Below are 22,446 nucleotides of genomic sequence, written 5' to 3'. Positions count from 1 at the left end.
CTCCATGCACTGTGGTCATGAAACTCTCTCCAAGATATTAAGCTGCAACGATTGTAAAGCTTACTTCATTTGTTTTCCTGAGGATCACTGTCCTGCACAGCCTGTTATTCAACAGTCTGAAAACCATTGGTAGGGTAAATCCAGTTCCTGTTGCTCCATCACAGCCAAAAAGCAGAAGTTCTTCCTTTTATCTTCTAACTGGTTGTTGTTTGTATGTGTAAAAAGTTTTGATTTCTGCTTATTAATTTTGTACCTCACTATCTGATTGAATTATCTTTTTTGTTTGTAGTAGTTTTTTAAGTTTTTTTCCCCAGGTATACAATTACATAATCTGTAAATATTTGCATTTCCAATTTGTTCCCTTCTAATTTGTTTTCACTGCCTAATTGCAACTGGTTAGTACCACTAATAGAATGCTAAATAATATTAATAATAATGGGGATATACTCTATACAGATTATGCTTTAATAAGAAGTTTTTAAAATATTAATGGGAGTGAGTATCATTGTCTTGTTCTTCACTTTAATGAAAATGTTTAAAGCATTTCCCCATAAAGCATGACATTTGTTTTTACTAAGCAGGAATATTTTATCATGTTAAGGAAATATCTATCAGTATTTTATGAATGCCTTTTCACCACCTATAGAGATGACTGTCAACTTAATAATAAATAATATTAATAGACATCCTAATATTTAGCCATCCTTGATTTCCTGGAACAAATCCCTCTTAGTCATGATTAGTATTCTTTTAGTATGATGTTGGATTCTGTTTACTAATACTTTATTAGTTTTTGTATGAAATGCTCTGTTTTCTACAATATTTTCTGGGGTTTGGTAACAAAGTAATACTCACTTCACAAAAAGAATCTGGTGACATGATGACTGAGAATTGCTTCAAAATAATCCAATCTTGGGGAGCAGTGGGGTTGGGGAGAATAAAACAAAATTGGTCATATGTTGACAACTGTGGAGCTGGATGATGAGTATCTTATACTTCATAATATTCTCTCTACTCTTATATATGTTTGAGATTTACCCCCAAAAAAGTAAAAGAAAAAAATTTTGCAAAATTTCCTTCTTTCCTATGCTTTGGGACAGTTTAAACAGCATTGAAATTAACCACACTTATAAAGTTTAGTAAATTTCCCTGTTTAAATTTTCATTCACCTGTGTAACTGGTTTTCACCATTTATATTTTGTTATAAAGTTGATCACTTCATCCAGATTTTCAAATATATTTGTATAAAGTCTTTCTTGCTTTGGGTATTTGTGTATTCTACAGGTGGATTTTTAAAAACGTTAAAATTATGGTAATTTTAAAACATGAACAAAAGTAGAGAGAACAGCATAATGTACCCATCACCTGGTGTCAACAATTGTCAACAAGCATTTTGCCACACTTGTTTCGTTCAACCCCTGCATCCACTTTTTTTCTGCAGTATTCTAATGTATATCATGTTATTTTACCAATACTTCAGTAGGGCTCTCCAACTGATAAAGATTTTTTTCCCATAACCATCATGTCATCATTATCCCCTTCCCAAATTAACAACAATTCCTTAGTATTATCTAGTAAATATATAATTTTTTGAGATAGGTGAAATGTAGGCAAGAAAAAGCCAAAAGAGAGACAAAAATTGAGACTTTAAGAGACTATGGGAAAATGAAGTACCAAGGTCCCAGTGCAGAGTCAAGACATGAATCCATAGAAGGTACATTATATTCTGAGACTGGAGTAATGGAGGAAAAAATAGATGAAAGAATGTCTGTTGAGAAGAGAGATTCGAGGTGATCAATTCTGATGCCCTCTAATTTTCCCAATGAACTAGAAGGTAACTTTGTTGTGAGGAGCATTACTAAGTAGGGAATTTGAGGGGATGTGACCAAAGACAAGCAAAAGGAGAGACAGTTGACCCTAAGGAATGAAGACCACAGATTTACATTGGCTCCAGTCCATACAGCTGTTTGATGCTCTCTAGCAGTATGTATGTGATTAATAGGGAAGCAGGCAAGACAGCAGCATTGATCTCGGTTGGGGTTCAGCTGAAGATTGCATGGAACTACAGGTCCCAAGGAACTATGAGTATTAATGAAAGTCATCCAGACTAGATAAAGAAGGAAGAAAAGCCAAGAGGCAGTTATTGTGCTCTCTCTTGATCTCAAAGAAAATAAATGGCTCAAAAAAATGTCTTAGTGAGGATGAGAAATGGAAGAAAGAAAATTAGAGAGCTCATGGGCTAAGAGATTATGGTTAATGAAAGACACATTAGAATTTAAGCTTTTAGAAGTGGTGTACTTATGAGGAATGTTGAGGTCAGGGTGTGGACATGGAGAATTGGAAGGTGAAGCAGGGTAGAGAGGAAGCTTACTGACATTGAGAAGGTCAGGAATCTTAAGGCCGTGGCATTGGTGAGTGAAGTGATAGTAAAGTAATTCAGGGTAATGGCAAGATTTGAGGCAGAGAGAAAGATGTGAGTTGGGAGCCAAAATCCTTAATGAAATTTGAGGAGTTACCAGAAGGTGACTGATGACAGAGATGATGGGGGTGGAGGATTAAGAGTGATATAGTTGAATGGTAAGCTTCAAGTCACCACGGATTTCTAATAGAGGTTGAGTAAAAAGAATGTGAGAGTAGCACTGGAGAAGAAGAAGGATATTGATCCCTCTCGCAACACTGAGGTACAAGTGATGTCAGGAGTCTCTCCATTTGAGAGGTTGAAGAGGAAATGATTCTTCTGATATTAAGTGTTTCCCATGGCCCAAATCATAGATAGTTTACTGCAGTAAATCTCAAATCCTCACTCAGAAAGCATATTAAATTCACCTAATTTTATTTCAGTAGATTTTCTTAATCATCATCACATTTTGAATTTTCTTGAAAAGAGTGAAACTTTATAATCTGAAGTTTTATTTTTTCCTATTAAATTTTTTAACAATATATAACTCCATATAAAATCTTACCTTAAATAATTTAATTGCTTCTGTCTGTAGAGCTTCCGAAGGTAGTGTTGTCAAAGGAGAAATGAGTCCTTCTTTGCTGTGACACAAAGTAGGGTGTCTCCATATCTGAGAGGCTAAACACAGAATGAAATATGAACAGGAAATAGAAAGAATCACTTATTTTGGCCTCACATTAAATCAGTCCTTTAGAAATTACCTCATTCTGGCTTGGCTCACAATTTAAGTCATAAAAGTCATGAAAAACCTCTGATAACATGATTTTATTTCAGTTTCCAGGCCATTGGGATTCTCCTATTTCTGTTTTGGATAAATTAAAGCTAGAAGAGTTTGGTACAAATCCTCTAGGCCAAAACAAGTCTACCAGGGCATTGTCATGTTGCTTAAATGTGCTAAACATTGGTGACCTAGGTGGGGAGATGACTGTACATGAGAGGGAGCTGGGGGAAGATACAGAGAGGAGAAGCCAGAGCAGAAGGAGACAGAAAGATAAAGAGGAACTTGAAGTCATTCCTAAAATCAACATTTATTAAATTCCTATGCTAGACACTGCAAATAAAATGTGATCTCTATTATTAAGTAAAGCAGAGCTTAGAATCTAGGCTCTCAATGGGGAAACCTTAGCCATAAAAAAAAACTTCAGTGCAAAGCAACAAATGCTATAAAAGTTTTAAATGGTAAAGTGCATTGGGATATAATTTTAACATTTATTAGGCACCTTTTATGATCCAGATGCTGAGTTGGGATGAGTTGGCTGGGGGAGCTCCTAAGGTAGGTAGGATTTCATCAAGTTGGTGGGGAATGTGAAGGAAGAAGGGTGTTCCAGGCAGAGGGAGTAATGGGAGCAAAGGCAGAGAGGTGTGACAGGATATGGACATGTCAAGGAATGACGGTGTCCTTAGAGCCGAAGAACCACAATGAGAATCCTGGCCCATGACAAGCAAAGCCTGTGAGAAGATGGGTACATCTCAGGGAAACAGGAACCCGCAAAGTGAAAACTCTATTAGGCTAAGGGAGTTAGGGGCCCATTTCATAAACCATAAAGCCTTGTACGTTATAAACTTACAAGGTTCCCCTTCTATATTTAGCAATTTGCAAACGAGTTGTTCAAATTCAGATCCAACATTTACATTGTTACTTCCAGCTGCAACAGTCAGGTGATAAAGCCAAGTGTCCTTAAAAATCAAAACATATTAATAGAAATGTTAACCAAGAGACAGTTTTTGATGACTTAAGGAAAAACACAACTTGCATAAACAGTAGAAAACTTTGACAATGGAAAAAAAAACACTCTTAATTTTTAAATAATAACTAAAAGCCACTTAAAGAGTTCTGAAGCCAGCTTATTTGAATTGTGCTCATAGTACCTTTTCCCCATTGTTCACATTTAGAAAAGCATAAGAAAATTAAGAAAGTAACGTGACATTAAGAGACTAGAATAAATACAACCAATTAATATTCTTTTATGAAATACAACAAATTCTATCAAATTTAAAATCTGACTCCTAGTACATACAAATAAAACATATAAAATACCTAGGAAATCCAGAAAATTTAAAGAAGGAAATAATACCCAGAAGGAACATACCTCAACACAATAAAGGCCTTATAAGAAAAGCCCACAGCTAATATCATACTCAATGGTGAAAAAGTGAAAGCTTGTCCTGTAAGATCTGGAACAAGGCAAGGATGCCCACTCTTGCCACTTCTATTCACCATACCACTGGAAGTCCTAGCCAGAGCAACAGAGTAAGAAAAAGAAATAAAAGGCATCCAAATCGGAAAGGTAGAAGTAAAATTATCTCTGTTTGCAGATGACATTATCTTATTTGTTGAAAACCCTAAAGGTTCCATAAAAACACTGTTAGAACTAATACATTTAATAAAGTTGCAGGATACAAAATCAACATACAAAAATCAGTTGTGGGGACTTCCCTGGTGGTGCAGTGGTTAAGAATCTGCCTGCCAATGCAGGCGACATGGGTTCGAGCCCTGGTCCAGGAAGATCCCATATGCCACGGAGCAACTAAGCCTGTGTGCCACAACTACTGAGCCTGTGCTCGAAAGTCTGTGAGCCACAACTACTGAGCCCACATGCCAGAACTACTAAAGCCCGTGCACCTAGAGCCTGTGCTCCGCAACAACAGAAGCCACCGCAAGGAGAAGCCTGCATACTGCAAGGAAGAGTAGCCCCCACTCAGCACAACTAGAGAAAGCCCGTGCACAGCAATGAAGACCCAACACAGCCAAAAAATAAGTAAAATAAATGAACTAATTAATTTTAAAAAATCAGTTGTGTTTGTATACACTAACAATGAATTATCTGAAAAGGAAATTAAGAAAACAATCCCAAAACAATGGCAAAAAAAAAAAAGAATAAAGTACTTAGGAATAAACTTAACCAAGGAGGTGAAAGATTTGTACACCAAAAACAATAAAGCACTAATGAAAGAAACTAAAGCAGACACAAGTAAGTGGAAAGACATCCAGTCATAGATTGGAAGAATTAATATTATTAAAATGTCCATACTACCCAAAGCAACCCATAGAGATTCAAAGTAATCCCTATCAAAATCCCAATTTTTTTTTAACAGGAATAGAAAAAACAATCCTAAAATTCACATGGAACAACAACAGACCCCAAATAACCAAAGTAATTTTGAGCAAGAAGAACAAAGCTGGAGGGATCATACTTCCTAATTCAAAATATATTACAAAGCTACAGTAATCAAAATAGTATGGTACTGGCATAAAAACAGACATTAGGTCCATCAATGGGCCTAATGATTGCTTCATTAGGCCAATGGGACAGAATAGAGAGTCCAGAAATAAAACCATGCATATATGGTCAACTGATTTTTGACAAGGTTGTCAAGAATACAGTGGGCAAAGGATTGTGTCTTCAATTAATGGTGTTGGGAGAACTGGATATCCATAGGCAAAACAATGAAGTTGGAGGGCTTCTCTGGTGGTGCAGTGGTTTAGAATCCGCCTGCCAATGCAGGGGACACAGGTTTGAGTCCTGGTCCCGGAAGATCCCACATGTTGCAGAGCAACTAAGCTTGCATGCCACAACTACTGAGCCTGCACTCTAGAGTCTGTGAGCCACAACTAGTGAGCCCGCGTGCTGCAATTACCGAAGCCCATGCACCCTAGAGCCTGTGCTCCGCAACAAGAGAAGCCACCGCAATGAGAAGGCCATGCACTGCAACAAAGAGTAGCCCCTGCTTGCCACAACTAGAGAAAGCCCATGCGCAGCAACGAAGACCCAACACAGCCAAAAATAAGTAAATAAAATATATATTTAAAAAAATGAAATTGGACCCTGATATCACACAGTACACAAAGTCAATTCAAAATGGAATAAAGACTTAAACATCAGACCTGAAACCATAAAACTCCTAGAAGAAAACATTGAGAAAAAGCTTCTGGACACTGGCCTTGGCAATGATTTCTTGGGTATGACACCAAAAGCACAGGCAACAGAAGCAAAAATAGACATGTGGAATTACATCAAACTAAAAAGCTTCTGCACAGCAAAGGAAACCATCAACAAAATGAAAAGATAACCTACTGAGTGGGAGAAAATATTTCAAATCATATTTCTGATAAGGGGTTAATATTTAAAATACATATAAAACTCATACAACTCAATAGCAAAAAGACAAACAATCCAATTAAAAAATGGGCAGAGGATCTGAAAAACATTTTTCCCAAGAAGACATACAGATGGACAACAGGTACACAAAAAGGAGCTCAACATCACTAATCGTCAGGGAAATGCAACTGAAAACCACAATGAGTTATCACCTTACACCTTTTAGAATGGCAACTATCAAAAACAGAAGAAAACCCCAATAAGACAAGAAATAACAAGTACTGGTGAGGATGTAGAGAAAAGGGAGCCCTGTACACTGTTGGTGGGAATGTAAATTGGTGCAGCACTATGGAAAACAGTATGGAGTTTCCTCAAAAAATTAAAAATAGAACTACTATATGATCCAGCAATTCTACTTCTGGGTATTTATCTGAAGGAAGTTTTATAATATAAATTTATATAAAATAGTAACTCAAAAAGATATATGCACCCCCATGTTCATCACACCACTATTTACAATAGCAAAGACATGGAAGCAACCTAAATGTCCATCGATGGATGAATGGGTAAAGAAAATATGGTATATACATACAATATTATTCAGCCTTAAAAAGGAGGAAATCCTGCCATTTGTGACAACATAGATGAATCTGGAGGACATTTCTGTGTCTGGTTTCTTAGCAATCAGGTTTGTTGCCTGCTAACAAACCAGACACAGAAAGACAAATACCATATAATACCACTTATATGATGGATCTAAAATAGTCAAACTCATAGAAGCAGAGAGGGAATGGTGGTTGCCAGAGGCTAGGGGGAAGGGGAAACAGGGTGGTATTAGTCAAAGGGTACAAAGTTTTGGTTATACAAGATGAATAAGTCCTGGGGAAAAAAAAAGATGAATAAGTCCTAGAGATCTATCATACAGCATGGTGCCTATAGTTAACAATGTTGTATTACATACTTTAAAATTTACTAAGAGGGAAGATCTTATGTTATGTAGTTCTTATCACACACACACAAAAATAATAATTAAAAAAGAGGTTGAGAGGAAACTTTTGGATGTGATGGATAGGTTTATGCCATAGACTGCAGTGATGTTTTCATGCGCACATAATTATTTCCAAAGCATCAAGTTGTATACATTGATTATGTATATAAGGAAGAAAGAAAGAAAAGAATCCATTTTTCTGCTCCCCAAATATACTGGACTTTTTCTTTCTATTAAAATATATATGTACATCATATTTTCACATAGTTGAGATTATATTAAGGACGTGCTTATACTATGTTAGTAAAATTCAGAAATTATAATTATCTATTTTTAATATAAAAAAGATATAAGGCTGCAGGATATTTTATCATATGGACATTATTTAATCAATTTCCTATTGTTGAACACTTAGATGGTTATTAATTTCATGCTGATAAAAAATACCATGAAATCTAACATCTATTAAGTAAAAAAGGGTGTCTGTTATATTTTTTGTGTTTGAAATATATCAGAAATAAAATTATTTTAAAAATACTATGTCCAACAAATCTATACGTAAATCTTTGATTGTACTTAATGGTCATTTGAAAATTATTACCAATACTTAATCATATTAGTCTAAATCATTCTAAATCAACCAATTAGACCTTACATACCTTTTCATGCTTGGATCCAATCAGGAGGTAAGTCGGACCTTGGTCTTTGGGGTGGATCACAATAGTGTAATGTGTGGATAAAAGACTTCGCCCACTGGCTTCATAATCTTCATCTGAATCACAGGATCTGTCAACCTCTTCAACTTTAGCCTCCCAGAGTCTGATCTGACCTAAAGGAAACTAAAGTAAATATTAGTAATTGTAAGGAAGGAACTTTCTAAATATTTTCCTGCTAAAATTTTTCATAGTGTTTTTCATTCTTACCTTTATAAAGCATACCTTTTTTTAAATGAATGCCTAAAGCTAATTGGATTATCCACATTGTTACAAAAGTAGTAGCCACAACCAACATGCCAACTGTGATACTGAAGAACAATTTGAATACTAGACATTTAACTTTTGTGGAAAAAGCAAGAAGCCACTTCCATACAGTGGTTTGGATTATTCATTTGGACCAAAATGACACATTACCTAGTCAAGCAATTCAGTCAAAATATTCATTTGACTTTTTTCCCCACAGAATTAAATTAAGTTATTGGATCAAAAGGACAAGGGTAGACATAGTCTCAATACTATTCATAGAAAAAGTAACAAAGTTAAACAGCTGGTGTGAAGAAGTGTGATTAACTATCACTCTAAACCCCAATAAATGAGGAGTGTTTTGAGGCTATATACACATATATGATTTATTACACATGTAATATATCACAAAAAATGCCATGATTTCTTTCATCTTAATTTAAGTGTAAGAAAAACATCCTAAAAATGATTTATATTAAATTTTACCTACTCTTTTACTGATGAAAACCATTATTTGCTGTGTAGAATATTTAGCATGTTTGTTTTAAAACTTTTCTTTAATTAAGTCCATTTATTCCAGCAACACACACAGTCTGCTTCAGATGTACAACTTCTAAAATATTCGGTCAGGTTTGGAATTGCAGCCTGAAAAAGTTCACTGTAACTCCAAGGACATTTACCATCTTACATTTCCATCCTCGGGCCCAGGGCTCAGTGCTTGGACTCTCTTTTCCCATCTACACTCACTCCCCTGGGTGATGTCATCCAAGCTCATGGCTTTTGCATCAGCAGGTATTAGCTACTTCCAAATTTATAACTCCTGACTCACACTAGCTCTACTTAGATGTCTAATAGCATTGCAACGTCACTTGGTAAGTCCTCCCCCACCACCTGCTCTCCTGAGTCTCTCCCATCCCAGTTGTTCGCAACTTGATCCTTCCAGCTGTCCAGGCCAAAAAGATTGGCATTGTCACTGCCCCTTTTCTTGCTCTCATATTCCATACCCTTTTAGTCAACAAATCCTATCAGCAAATCTTTCAAAATATACCCAGAATCTGGTCTCTTCTCACACCTCCATTGCCACACTAAACCACAATCAGCTCTCACCTGAATTACTGTAAGAGTCTCCTAACCAGTCTCCTCCTAATTCCCTTCAGACAGTAGCTGGAGTGTTCCTGTTAGACACAGGTCAGATCATGTCACTGCTCGGCTCAAAATCCTCAAATGGCTTCTCATCTTACTTGGAGCAAAAGCTAAAGTCCTTACTATGATAAGGCCCCCTGCGATTTGGTCCCCGTTACTTCCCTGAACTCATCTCCTATTATCCTCTCCCTAACGGAGTCCAGTCCAGTCACACTGACCTTCTCACTATTCCTCAAACACACCTGGCATGCTCCTGCCAAGGCCTCTGCACTTGCTGTTCCTTTGGCTTGGAATACTCTTGCCTCTTTTACTTCCTTCAAAACCTAATTAAAATGTTGGCTTCTCAGTAAGGTCTTACCTAGATATCTTATCTGCCTAATAGCTGATTAATAGTACAAAATTAATTCATTTGATTAAATGTGTTGTCTTTTACGAGAAACACTGCTTTTTCCCATTAAATTAATTACAGTTATTTTCTGAGTAGTTACTATGTGCAAAGCACCATTCCGGGGACTGAGTGAATAAAATTTACTTCTGAAGGAAAAATGTGAAATTAACTTATCTATACTTTCAGAAAAAGGCAGTAAAACAAAAGCAAAATAATAGGGCAGAAAAGTCACATTAATAAATAAAAAGCAAGCTTTAAAAAATAGGATAAAGAAAACTAATTCTACTATGATAATACACGACAATACTATCCTAATTGTGTGCTTTAGGCATACCTAATCATATGACAATCAAGGTTCCATCCACCCCAATATTTAAAGATGATTATTCCTTTTACCAGAGGATTTACCATGGTTCTATAAACAGTGAATAGACCGGGTGCTTTTAAATATTTTGACTGAATTTGTTAAAAGACACTGATTGAGATAAAGACAAATTGTTTCTGAAACATCTATAGCACAAAATGAAGTAAGCCTAATACCGATTCACAAGCATTCTCAACACTTTTCCAGTAATTATAATGGATTTCTGTTCGGCTATCTACATTCCTCTGACTTGTTCCTTCTGTGATCAATGTTATCCATTTTTAATAAAAAACAAAATTATTAGTAGTAGTAATAGTAGGAACATTTAAATTCTACTCTCAGCAAATTTTAAATTATTTTTCTATTTATAAAACACGAATATAGAAACTTGGTAAAAACAGAAAGTTATTTAAAAAAAAGGAAGAAAAAAATCATCCATAATTCTACTCCCACTCAACATTTTGGCATAGTCCTTTCTGACTTTTCTGCTATGTGTATCTTTACATAGATGTGCTGGACTGAGAATTATAAACTCAGAATCCCAAACTTCCTGTGGAAGGTAAGCGTGAAAGAAGAGTCATGATTCTTCTGAGACAGCTGCAGTCAGATGCCTGGGCTGATGTATCACACAGGCTTCTCAGTAAACTGCTGAGTACCAGCTGCCTCTGTGCTTTGTGTTCAGACCATTGGTGCTGGCTTCTCAGATCTTCAGTGGCAGCTGCTTCCCCGGCCTCTACTCCCCCAACTTTTCTAAAGTTATGTATGTCCCTAATTCTGCATTAAAATTGTTAAAAACTGGAATACACAGAGTGGCTTCTGTTTTCCTGACTGATAATTGAGTTAGGGTTATACTGAATATACAGTTTTGTACTGTGCTTATTCTTGTATTACTTTTATGAGCATATTCCCACATTACTTCAGAGATATCACTCTCAATGGCTGCACTGTGTTAAGTACCAACCCGTGAGCGATACTGACAATAATGGCATGCATTTTAAATATGGCTAGTCAGAACTGAGAGTGCAGACTATGAAAATAGAGCAGAGAAATACTAACTGACCTACATGGTCAGTGGACCAAGAAGTTTAGTCTCATTAACACGGTAATCAGTCACAGGCTGCTGTTCTGTGGAGCTGGCATCATTGTTTTATGCAAATACTCTTGGTCCATGTTAGTTCAATTTTTATAGTTTCAGTAATCCAAAGATGACATGGGGTATGCACAATGATAATTAGGTATACATTTCATGTTTGGAAGATACCCATCTTTTTACTTTGAAAATGCAATAACTCAAGTTTTGGCGGGGAGGAGATTAGTTAAAAATGAACGAATGGGATATAGATATGCAGATGGATGGATAGATAAGTGGTATCTAGGGATTCGAGGGCCTGGGACAGGACTGGATTCTTTTCCCTTCCCAGCTCTTTTTTCCTAGCTTGCTGTTCCCTTCAATCAACCTTATCTAGTCTGTCAGACCTGAAAAATATGAGAAATTGATGGTTGAAAGTGGGATAGAGGAAGACTTTTCTAGGTCTTAGAAGAAGAATTAATTAAAAGTTACTAAGGCTTATAGTTAAGAATGAAAACCCCTGTATGGGGCTTCCCTGGTGGCGCAGTGGTTGAGAGTCCGCCTGCCGACGCAGGGGACACGGGTTCGTGCCCCGGTCCGGGAAGATCCCACATGCCGCGGAGCGGCTGGGCCCGTGAGCCATGGCCACTGAGCTGGTGCTCCGCAACGGGAGAGGCCACAACAGTGAGAGGCCCGTGTACCGCAAAAAAAGAAAAAAAAAAAAGACCCTGTAGGTCTATGATTACCTTAGTAATAAATTTTATGCAAAATTTCAACCTTATCAAAAATTCTGAAGTTTGAGCTAGCAACAGAACAGTGAAAGGGAAAACTTGAAGCCATAACAAACAAAAAATTCCTCTAATTAGCATATTAAAAATACATACATACCTTATCTTCTTGACTACGAAAATAATATAATGTTTTTCCTATAAGTGTACACCAGACTCTCTTGGAGTAGCCATGTTTTACCTGAAATCATATTTCAAAGAATTACAAATGTAGCTCAGAACTCTGACACCTTAAAGTATAGTTTATACACTTTACTTGAAGTTGTTCGGCTGTCCAGTTTGCTTGAGATATAAGTGATATGCCAACTAGACTATCCAAATGCTATTTAAAACTTACCCATTATAGTAATAGCATGGTATGTTTTGCTTTGGTGTTCACCATTCAACATTTAACGAATGTTTACTATATGTCAAGTACTATGCCTAGGACTAAGGATTCAAAGATGCAGTTTCACAAGTAAGTATATTTCATAGTTTTTATATTACATAGATTTCCAATAACTCTGTAGGGCTCTCTGGGTTAACACTCTAATGTTAGAAACAAGACTGAAACCTAAGAATTCTAGTGATTTCCAAAATGTAAGAGATTCAATCATTCAAAACATTTGATGCCTTTTCCAGAGTAATAATACACTGAACACATTTGATACCTTCTCCAGAAGGATACACACAAAATTGTAAAATAATAATACTAAAAGCTATTATTACATATTGAGTACTTCCTATATGTCAGGAACTAAGTCAAGTGATTGGGATGGAACCTGAATCTGATTCCTGACTCTGAATAGTCAGAGGCTAGTCTAGATACTGGGGGGACAGATATGAATGAGACACAGTCTCCTTCCTCAAGGAGCTCACTGCCTCGTGAGGAAGACAGACAACTAACCCAGCAGCGTGCTACATATCTTCATCAAGAACGCAAGGAGTTTAAAAGCCTAGTTTTTGGGGGGGTATTTTTTGGAGGAAGACATTCTACCAAAATTTGTACTGAATACCACAGGTTTTTCATCGTTTGGTAGCTTTATGAAGATCCTCACTGTGAGTTCCTCTCTGCCCCAGTTCTGCCCAGGTACAGGCATTGAAGATCTTTGCCAGACAGTCCCAGCTATACCCTCAAGCCTAGAAAAACACCAAGAACCCCATTCCCATCAGTGGGTAAGGTTGATAATAGGCTCTGTTGCCCCAGACCTAGAATGCGGTGAGCCTGGTTGAGTTTGCCCTATAATACCCTGGCAGCCCTGCCAACTTCTGCCTTGAGGCTTGACCCTCTCCTGCAATAGTTACAGTGGGCTTCAATTTGGAGTGGCCCACCACCTGGAAACCAAGACACTGGCCGGTAAAACGAAAGCCCAACATTCCATTGTCATGCTTGCCCATGGTGATAAATACGAAGGAGAAAACTACAGCAGGAAAGGAGAAGGAAGTGCCTGGAGAAGGAGGGACGTGTTTTACAATTTAAAATAAGGCGGTCAGGAAGGCATCACCAACACTGATTCAAGCCTTGGAGGAGGCAGATGAGCTATGCAGTCACCTGAGAGAAGAACACTCCGGGCAAGGAAGCAGCAAGCTTCCTTGGTCCTGAGACGGTGTGTGCCCATGTGTCTGAGACTAAGCGAGGAAGGGGAGAGGTCACTGGGGAAGGGGCAGCATATAGGGGTGGGGAGCACACATATTTTGCAGGGCCCTTGTAATGACATAACATTTAAACGGACTGCTCTGACAGTTGTACAATGAGAAGAATATAAATTATTGCCACAACGGATTTTACGGTCAGCAAGTCATGACAGTAGAAAAGGCCTGGATTCTGAGGTCACATGGACCAAGGCTTAAATTCCAGTTCTACCACATACTGGATGGATGATGTCCTCAGGCAACTGACTTGACCTCCCAAGTTCTGTCGTTAACATGGGATTACTGTACACCTCATTCATTGGGCTGTTGTGATGACCAAAGGAGAAAATGTAAATAAAGGATACTAGTAGTTACTCAATAAATGCTTCCTTCCTCACTATGCATAAGGAGAAGTAAAACACATGTTTCGTTTAAACCCACAAATGCAGCCAGCCTTTGGGCTTTCAAAACTATGGTTTAAGCAAACAAATAACTCCATCATCTAACAGTTTGATGGATTTAAATGTTGCTTGAGGAAAAACAAAACAAAATGTCGCATTTGGCAAGACATGTTTCGGTTTAATTAAATTTAGAAACATATATTTACAGATGAATATCCTGGAAGTTTTAAATAGCTTGTGTTATGCAGCTTTTTTTTTTCTCCTTTTAAACAAACTCCAGAAAGGAGTCTTAGCAAAACTGAAGAATAATGCATCTGGCTATAGAGAGTATACTTTTGAAATGATTTATCTTTAAAGAGAACAATGTGTGCCTTTGAGGAACTACAAATTAATGAAGACTTCTGCCAACTTACAGTAAAAGCTGTGTTTTAAAACATAGTCTATCTTTTTATGTACATCTGATTATGTTAAGATTTCTTCCAATTCTGACTTATTCTGAAAAAATCATAATGAAACAAATTACACTAGAAGAATCCTCACAAAGATTTAAAGACAATCTCAAACCTCAAGGCTTTGGTGAACTAAGTAGTTGAAAGAATAAATTTTTTTACCTTGCATCCATGACAAAGTTACTTATATCAGTTCTCTCTGAAACTTTGGTGACAAATAGTATATCATATTCTGATTGGCCTTTGTCATCACACAAAACATAAGCTCCCATGGTCTTCTCCCCTCTCCTATATTTTCACGCCTGTAGCCTTCTCCACCACAAATCCTGCCACCTGTCTTGCTGACTTCAGGATCTAGGTAAAACTCTTGTGATAATAATAGCTAGCACTTTTGGCATGTTTATGATGTGCCGGGCACTGTTCTAAAGCACTTGACATGCTTAAATAATTTATTTAATCTTCCCAGCACCTGTGAGGTTGGCACTATTATTATTCCCACTTTACAGAAAAGGACACTAAGGCACAGAGCCTCTAAGTAATCTATCAAGGTCACACAAGTGGCAACTGTCAGAGGCAGGACATGCACCCATGCAGTCTGGCCCCTGAACTCTTGCCCTAGCCTCTTTGCTGTACTGCTTCCCTACAATCTTAACTCACAGTTCCTTGCTCTCTTCATTTCTAAAAACCTTTGCTATCCTTCCATTTTTGCCATTCATCCGCTTGGCCACACCCTGGTCCTTTTTCCTTCATTGGGAACTGCTCCACTTCCGAAATTTACATTCTACTCTCTGATCCCAACCTCCCCCCAGCTCCCACCCTCCTACTCACACCACTCCTATTCTTTGACCTCATTCAAAACTTTTAAGTCCTCCAACCCTTCCATTTTATTCCAGTTTATCAGTTCCCTCCTGGCTTCTCTTCCTTCTCCACCAACCTTGAATTTGATATTTGATCACAAAATAACTCTTGCTCTAAAACCTGTGATTATGTTGCATTCCCATGCTTCTAACAAATCCACACAATAAAATTTTACCTCCATTTGTTTCTAAGTAATCCAGTGGAGCGTGTAGGAAGAGAAAGAAGGTTACGGGAGGTTTTAAGAAATGACATTAGCCATAGTTAATAATTGTTGAAACTGGGTAATGAATATATGAAGGTCCTTTCTATTATTCCTTCTACTTTCACATGTGTTTGAAAGTGCCCATAATAAAAGACTGATTTAAAAATCATCATCTTGATATGCATAAAGCAAGTAAAATGTTCATTGTGGAATTTAGGTGGTGGGAATATGAGTGTTCACTGTAAAATACTCTTCCAACTTTTCTGCATACTTGAAAATTCACATAATAAAATGTTAGAAAAAAATGACTATCCTCACATCACTACAATGTAAAGTCTCTGCTCTTATTTCTGAGCATCTTAGAGAAGAATAACCAATATGAACTCAAATCACTGAAGTCAGGTGGGCCCTCGGTAAATCAATCCTTCTATCTGTCCTTGGGTATATCTTACTTCCCTTATTCTCAATCCTTTCCTTCACTCTCATGGAACTGTCCACTGGAGTAATCTTCATCAAAGAAAACCGAGGACATCAGACATGATTTCACTCACTGCTCCACAAACTTGTATTTTCATCCTTCCTCACCTTTCTGCAAGTCCAGCCCCTCCACAGTGCCCTCCCGCCATGCCCGATCACCCATTTCTTCTGGACTTTGTTCTTAACCTCCCACTTCTCTCTCCCAGCTTCCTCCCTTCAATTTGGAAACTCAAGGTATGCCTTTCCCATCTGAAAAAGTGCCTCTCCTGACACCATGTTCCCTCCCAGCTTGATTCTTTCTCATGTGCCGGAAAGTATGGACAGTCCTCCACACTCAGTACTGCACTCACCCATCACCTGGTTACTGTTCAACATACCACAAGGCACTTTCTGCCCTAGCACTTGACCGCATCTGACACTACAGATAACTCCCTCCCTGTCAACCACTCCACCCTTGGCCTCCAGGACGTACTCTCCAGGGTCTCTTCATACATCACCTTTATGTGCCCTCAAATTTTGGGAACCCAAGTGTCCCATCAACAATCCCCTGCTCTTCCCACCCTACACAGTTTCCTGGGTGATTTCTCTTACTGTCGTGGATTCAACTATCATATCCATGCTGATAATTCCCCAAATCCTTCTCTCCAACCTAGCCCTCTCCTCTGATGGAGACTGGTGTTGCCACTGCCTGCTGGACTTCTTAACTCAGGTGTCTTCACAAGCTCTAAACGTTGACAGTTCCCCAAATAACCTTTTAGTCATCCTAAACTGCTCCTGTTTTCTGAGCTCTCTATTATCTGGCACGGTCTTTCACCCAGCCATCCTTAACTCTCCCACTTCCTAGTCGCTGAATTCAGTCTAATGGAAGATTTTACCTCCTAACATTATTCAGATTCACCCTCTGGTCTCTTTCCCCATGACCAGTTCAGAGTCCCATCCTCTTGAGGAAAACCACTTCCACTTACTGTTCTTAGAACCTCTAGTTTGCTTCCCACAAATTCATCTTCCTCTCAGCAGAGTAATCTGTTAACAGCATGAATATAGCCATGTTCCTGTTACAAACCCTGAAGGGTTCCACAACACCTTCAGGATGAAGAACAAAGTCCTTAACAAGGCAAAAAAGCCCTCCATGATCAGGACCCTCCAACTTTTTCTCCAAAGGACTTGCTCTTCACATAGGTGGCACTGCTTTGAGATACTGTGTCTTTTGTTCGTGCTGTTTTCTAGCCCAGGATACCTTTCCTTGTCCGTTTCCAAAATTAATTCATACTCCTCCTTGGAGACTTGGCACAGGCAAATCTTCTCTGAGAAGTTGTTCCTGATCCCACAGTCTAAATTAGGTTTCTCTGTGACCTTATGATGCACGTCAACAATAGTATTTTATATATATCATTATAAATATGTGGACGTCCTTTTCTTTCCCAATAGATATGAGACTCTCTGAGGGATGGGGCAGTGGCCTATTCATCTTAATACCCTGCAGCTCATTGCCTGACATGTGGTAACTGCTCAATACATTTTTTAAAAATAGATGAATTTTTATATAGGAAATGTTCTTCCAAAGCATTAAAAGTTGCAAGAGTGACTGTCCAGAATCAAATTAGTCAAGTTCTTAATATCTACCTACATATTTCTGTACTTAATAATAACAGTGTGACAACTTGGAAAAGCCTCCTCCCCTCCAAAGTATTCAAATGCTGCTCTGCCATATCTGGGATTGTAGCCTGAACGTGAGCTCAGAACAAGTCACTCAGAATGAGTTTTTCTCTTATAAGGCTTTGCAGGTGAAAATATGGGGGTGGACAAGCCTTCACAAATGGTAGGAAGGAAACCTAATAAGCATCCTGTCTATAAATTCTAATGGTTTAGTCGTCTGATAATCACATCAACTTATACTCATTTAAAATGCAATTGTGAAATGGGAAGCAGGGAACAGCAGAAATGTAACAGGAGTGGAAACTGACAAGCCATGCCAACAATTAAAAATAAGCAAAAAAACAAAAACACTAATTGTGAAAGAAGTAACAAACCCTTAGCCATGAGATCATATTAAAGCTTAAGGGTTTGATAAACATAGCCCTTGAAACAGGAGGACACCTAGTTACTATGAATTAGAATAAGAATGTGATTTAAAGTGGCACTGTGTTCGTTGGAAAACATATATCAGCACAATACCAAGGAGTTCTCAAGCCCATCAGTAACTGAAAAAACATTTTCATGGTAATGTAATGTTTTGGAAAAAAACATAGTGCATCTCTTTGTTGAATGTATTGGTAATTTTTTTCTCCAATTTTTTTCTCCAGTCTTTGTAAATATTACTGAAGAGCACCCACCTACATTCCCACATTAATATTAAGTATAAATTACATGGTGGCATAGCTCATCTACAGCTAAATTTTTCACCTCTTACATAAATAAAGCACATGAGTGATGACGTAGAGGTTATTTTTGTGGGTAATATTTTGCATGTAAATATCTTATTGTATTGTTCTAAAAGTGACCAATTGAACTTTTAAAAATTTATAAATAATATTTATCTTAGCGTAAATCAATACTTCCTCATTCTAAAAATGTTAGAAAGCAGAACTAAGCAAAAATGAAGTAAAAACCACCCAGAGATATCTAATATACCTTAGTATATTTCTTAGTCAGACGTTTTTCTACAAACATGTTTACCAAAAATGGCATAACAACCATTTTTATGCATTTATGGTAATACGCCATTTTATCACCTAACAATACATCATAACCTATTTCTAAAACATTAAACATTCTTTTACAACATTTAAAATGACTGCATAGTAAAGCATTACCTGATTACATAAATATTTATTTAAAACTATGCTCTATTCTACATCTAAGTTAATCCCAGTTTTTCTTTATTATAAACCATGATGTGCAAGTAACCTTTCTGCAGTAATGGAAATGTTCTGTATCTTGAGAGAGTGACAGTAAATATCTGTCAAAACTCATCAAATTCTGCACTTAAGATCTGCATTTCAATGTATGTTAATTATATCTCATTTGTTTTAAATAGGAAAGGAAAAACCATGCTGTGATGGACATCCTCATACTTAAATCTTATGCAAATTAAGATAATTTCCTAAGCATAAATTTCTTGGACTGAGATTGCTGGATCAAAGGGTACGTATATATGTTCATAAAACATTTAATATTCATTCATTCATTTGTTCACTCAAAAATATTTATTGAGTAAACACTTTAGTCAAGACATTGCCAAATTGCCTTCTAAAGTAATAAACTCACTAGCAAATTTCTTAATTTGTGTCGATACTGCATTTCATACTTTTAAAAGAGGTCCTCCCTGATCAGATTTTTTAAAAATATCCATTATTTCTTGCTTTTTAAGAAAATTATTATTGATAGTAGAACGTTTTCCCATATGTTTATTGATCATTTGTATCTCTTCTCTCTCTACTATCTCTACTTTTCTCTCATTGTGTCCTTTGTTCCTTCCCCTCACTGGCATTTATCCTTTACTTACTGATTAGAAAAAGCTTGTTTTTCATGTTCAAATACCTTTCCAAAGCTTCTCATCGGTCTTTTAAAAATTCTGCTTAGCGAAATTCTGATGGTAAGAACATTTACTTTTTTTTTTTTTTGGTTGTGCCACACAACTTGTGGGATCTTAGTTCCCCGACCAGGGATTGAACCTGGGCCCTCGGCAGAGGTTCTGAAAAGCTGAGTCCTAACCACTGGAATGCCAGGGAACTCCCAAGAACATTTACATTTTTTATGTAGAGTAGTCAAATTTACCATTTTTCATCTTCATGGATTTCGTCTTTGGTATCATACCTAAAACACTCTTCCCCACCCCAAGATAACATAAATACTCAATATTTATATTCTCTGATGCCCACTTTTTTATGATCGGGGGCTAATTCCATCGCTGCCTGGGATACCGCTATGTATAAGAGTTCCCACCTTGGTGAGCAATCCCTTCACCGTTGGTTTGCCCTCAGGTTGGAGGAAAAGGGGGTTGGCAGCTTGTACCCGAAGAGCGTTCTGTAACACTTTAATCCATTCCTCCAATATATTGGGAGAATCTGCAGTCAGATAGTATGTGTGTTTTTCAGTGGTCAACTAGAATGGGATAAGAAAGAGATAGGAAACTCTGAAGATTTTAGGATATTAGCACTTCCTTGTCCATTCTTCAAACATCACTACCTAACATGGAAACAAACATGCTGAACCTTGAATCCTAGGCTCTAAATAAATGATTCCATAAATCACGTAGCATATTTTAACCACTTTGTAAAAATGACAATTAACTTTTTCTGAAATAATTTTTTTCATTTCTGTTTACTTTAAAACTCTTCATAGTATTAAGCTTTGGGGTCATGATTTTTTATCTTGTTTACTCATTACATTTTCCTTTTCTCCCTTAAATGTGCTACAGGTTCCTAGTTGTTGAAATGAGGAGCAGAATGATTTCAGACTGTAATAAAATAACACACTTTAAGCAAATAAAGGGAAGTTATTTGTTATGGAAATGAAGAAATGAATTATAAATAAAATAAGAAAACCTATACAGCAGAAGAGGAATTCTTAAACATGTAATCAGATATTATGAACTCACAATTTCTCAAGTTCAAATTAGCCATGTTTCAAAAATTCCAAATATTTCAGAAACCTACAAATGATTCTTATCTGCCATGCTCCAAGACAAAGTTTTCCCTGATTCTCCTTTCTACATTTTTGGGTAGTCCTCAGGTATTATCTACTGGAAACACTGATAATGTACCTTTCTAATAAAATATTGTATTCTACCCTCCAAAGGAGCAAGATAAGAAAATAATGATTATTGAAGGCATTTCAGAAATAAAGCATCTGAATTTTAAATCACACATACCAAACTGTCTCGATAGCTTGTTTTTTTTGTTTGCTTGTTTTAACTTAACAAAGGTTTCTAGCAAGACTGGCATTATGTGTGGGTGAAATGGTCAGCAGCTACCTCTGCCATGTGACTCAGTGGGAGCCAGGACAGCCCCTCTGCTCACCAATATCCTTCCCACTTTGGTGTTACAGCCTCTGAAGTTCATACAACTGCCATTTTCCGGTTCTCTATTTAATTGCAAACATTTCTGAATTTAATAGTACATTAAATTATGAATATCTTGTTGGGAATTCATTTATCAAATAACCCTCCCCTAAAATAGCTTGACAGTTTGAGAACAGAAAATGGCTGGGAGGGTTAGTGTGGGGAAAGAACCGTGTAAAGGATCAAGGGCAAAGAAAGTGTAGAGGAGAGTTACTAACATATACTCAGGTTATATTATAGTTTTAACTAAGAAGTCCTAGGGTTTCACACATTTTTGGGGCATCAAACTGACCCCCAAAGGGAATAAACAAACAATTGAACACCCAGTTTCCACTCTATTAGCTTACATAATTGAGAACTGAGTTTTGCATGACACAAAAAAAGAAAAAAAAGTACCTGAACTGTTTGTTTGTTATCTCCTCTTAAAATGCTGCAGGATGCACTAAGTTCAATATGGCCCTGGGGTTTTCTGATTACATCACTCTGTATGAAAGGAAGAAAACCAATGCAAAGTGATTACCTATAATAGTCATAATAAGAAATGCTTTGTCTAATTAATTGCATTACATGGAAGAAAATCAATCAGGAGTCTGATTTATAGTTTGAGGAATTCAGTTCTAAATAACAAGCAATTTCCACTCACCGGAGATTTGTAGTAAAGTAATTCACCACCTTTAAGAACAAACCATCTCCGCTTCCAAGTCTTGACTTTACCACTCATTTTTAATAAGTAGCCAGATTTTTCCAGTGGTTCCTAATTAAAGAGATTTTAAAAAAATATTTAAGTTTCCCTTTGGAGGTTCAAACTAACAGATACATTAATGTTAAAAAAAAAAAAAACTGATTCAGTGTTTACATTTTTCCCATTATCACTGGAAGACGAGCAAGTTTTTGGGAGCTTCTGCTCTGGCTGTGAGCACTCTACATCTGTGGAGTAAGCATCTGGGGGAATAGCATAATCACTTTCAGAAGCCACAGAAGAGAGAGACACACCTAGATGAAAAAAGAAATAAATCAAGTCAGTATTTAATAATTGGGTGGTCCAAATGCTGACTGTCAGGTTTCTTAAGAAATACATCTAATCCCAAATCATAAACCTTCCTAGACTAGATGTAGTCCATACCTTTGG

The 22,446-nt window shown here is 37.1% G+C and overlaps 1 protein-coding gene across 2 annotated transcripts in view; it reads right to left on the bottom strand.

Annotated features, from left to right (window-relative positions):
* Window positions 1-22,446, bottom strand: part of PLEKHH2 (pleckstrin homology, MyTH4 and FERM domain containing H2) — a 114,509-nt gene that overhangs the window by 35,698 nt on the left and 56,365 nt on the right. For both annotated transcript variants that reach the window (XM_082851606.1, XM_082851607.1), the window contains exons 12-19: window positions 22,174-22,310; window positions 21,961-22,071; window positions 21,714-21,800; window positions 20,201-20,359; window positions 12,358-12,438; window positions 8,206-8,385; window positions 4,027-4,135; window positions 2,964-3,076 (exon numbers count right to left, since the gene is read on the bottom strand). In XM_082851606.1, coding sequence (XP_082707732.1) covers window positions 2,964-3,076; window positions 4,027-4,135; window positions 8,206-8,385; window positions 12,358-12,438; window positions 20,201-20,359; window positions 21,714-21,800; window positions 21,961-22,071; window positions 22,174-22,310 — 977 coding nt within the window. The remainder of the gene's footprint in view (window positions 1-2,963; window positions 3,077-4,026; window positions 4,136-8,205; window positions 8,386-12,357; window positions 12,439-20,200; window positions 20,360-21,713; window positions 21,801-21,960; window positions 22,072-22,173; window positions 22,311-22,446) is intronic.

The sequence above is a fragment of the Leucopleurus acutus genome (genome assembly GCF_964270905.1).
Source record: "Leucopleurus acutus genome assembly, chromosome: 12".
Lineage (NCBI taxonomy): Eukaryota > Metazoa > Chordata > Mammalia > Artiodactyla > Delphinidae > Leucopleurus > Leucopleurus acutus.
This window is presented reverse-complemented; position numbering and strand designations above follow the sequence as displayed.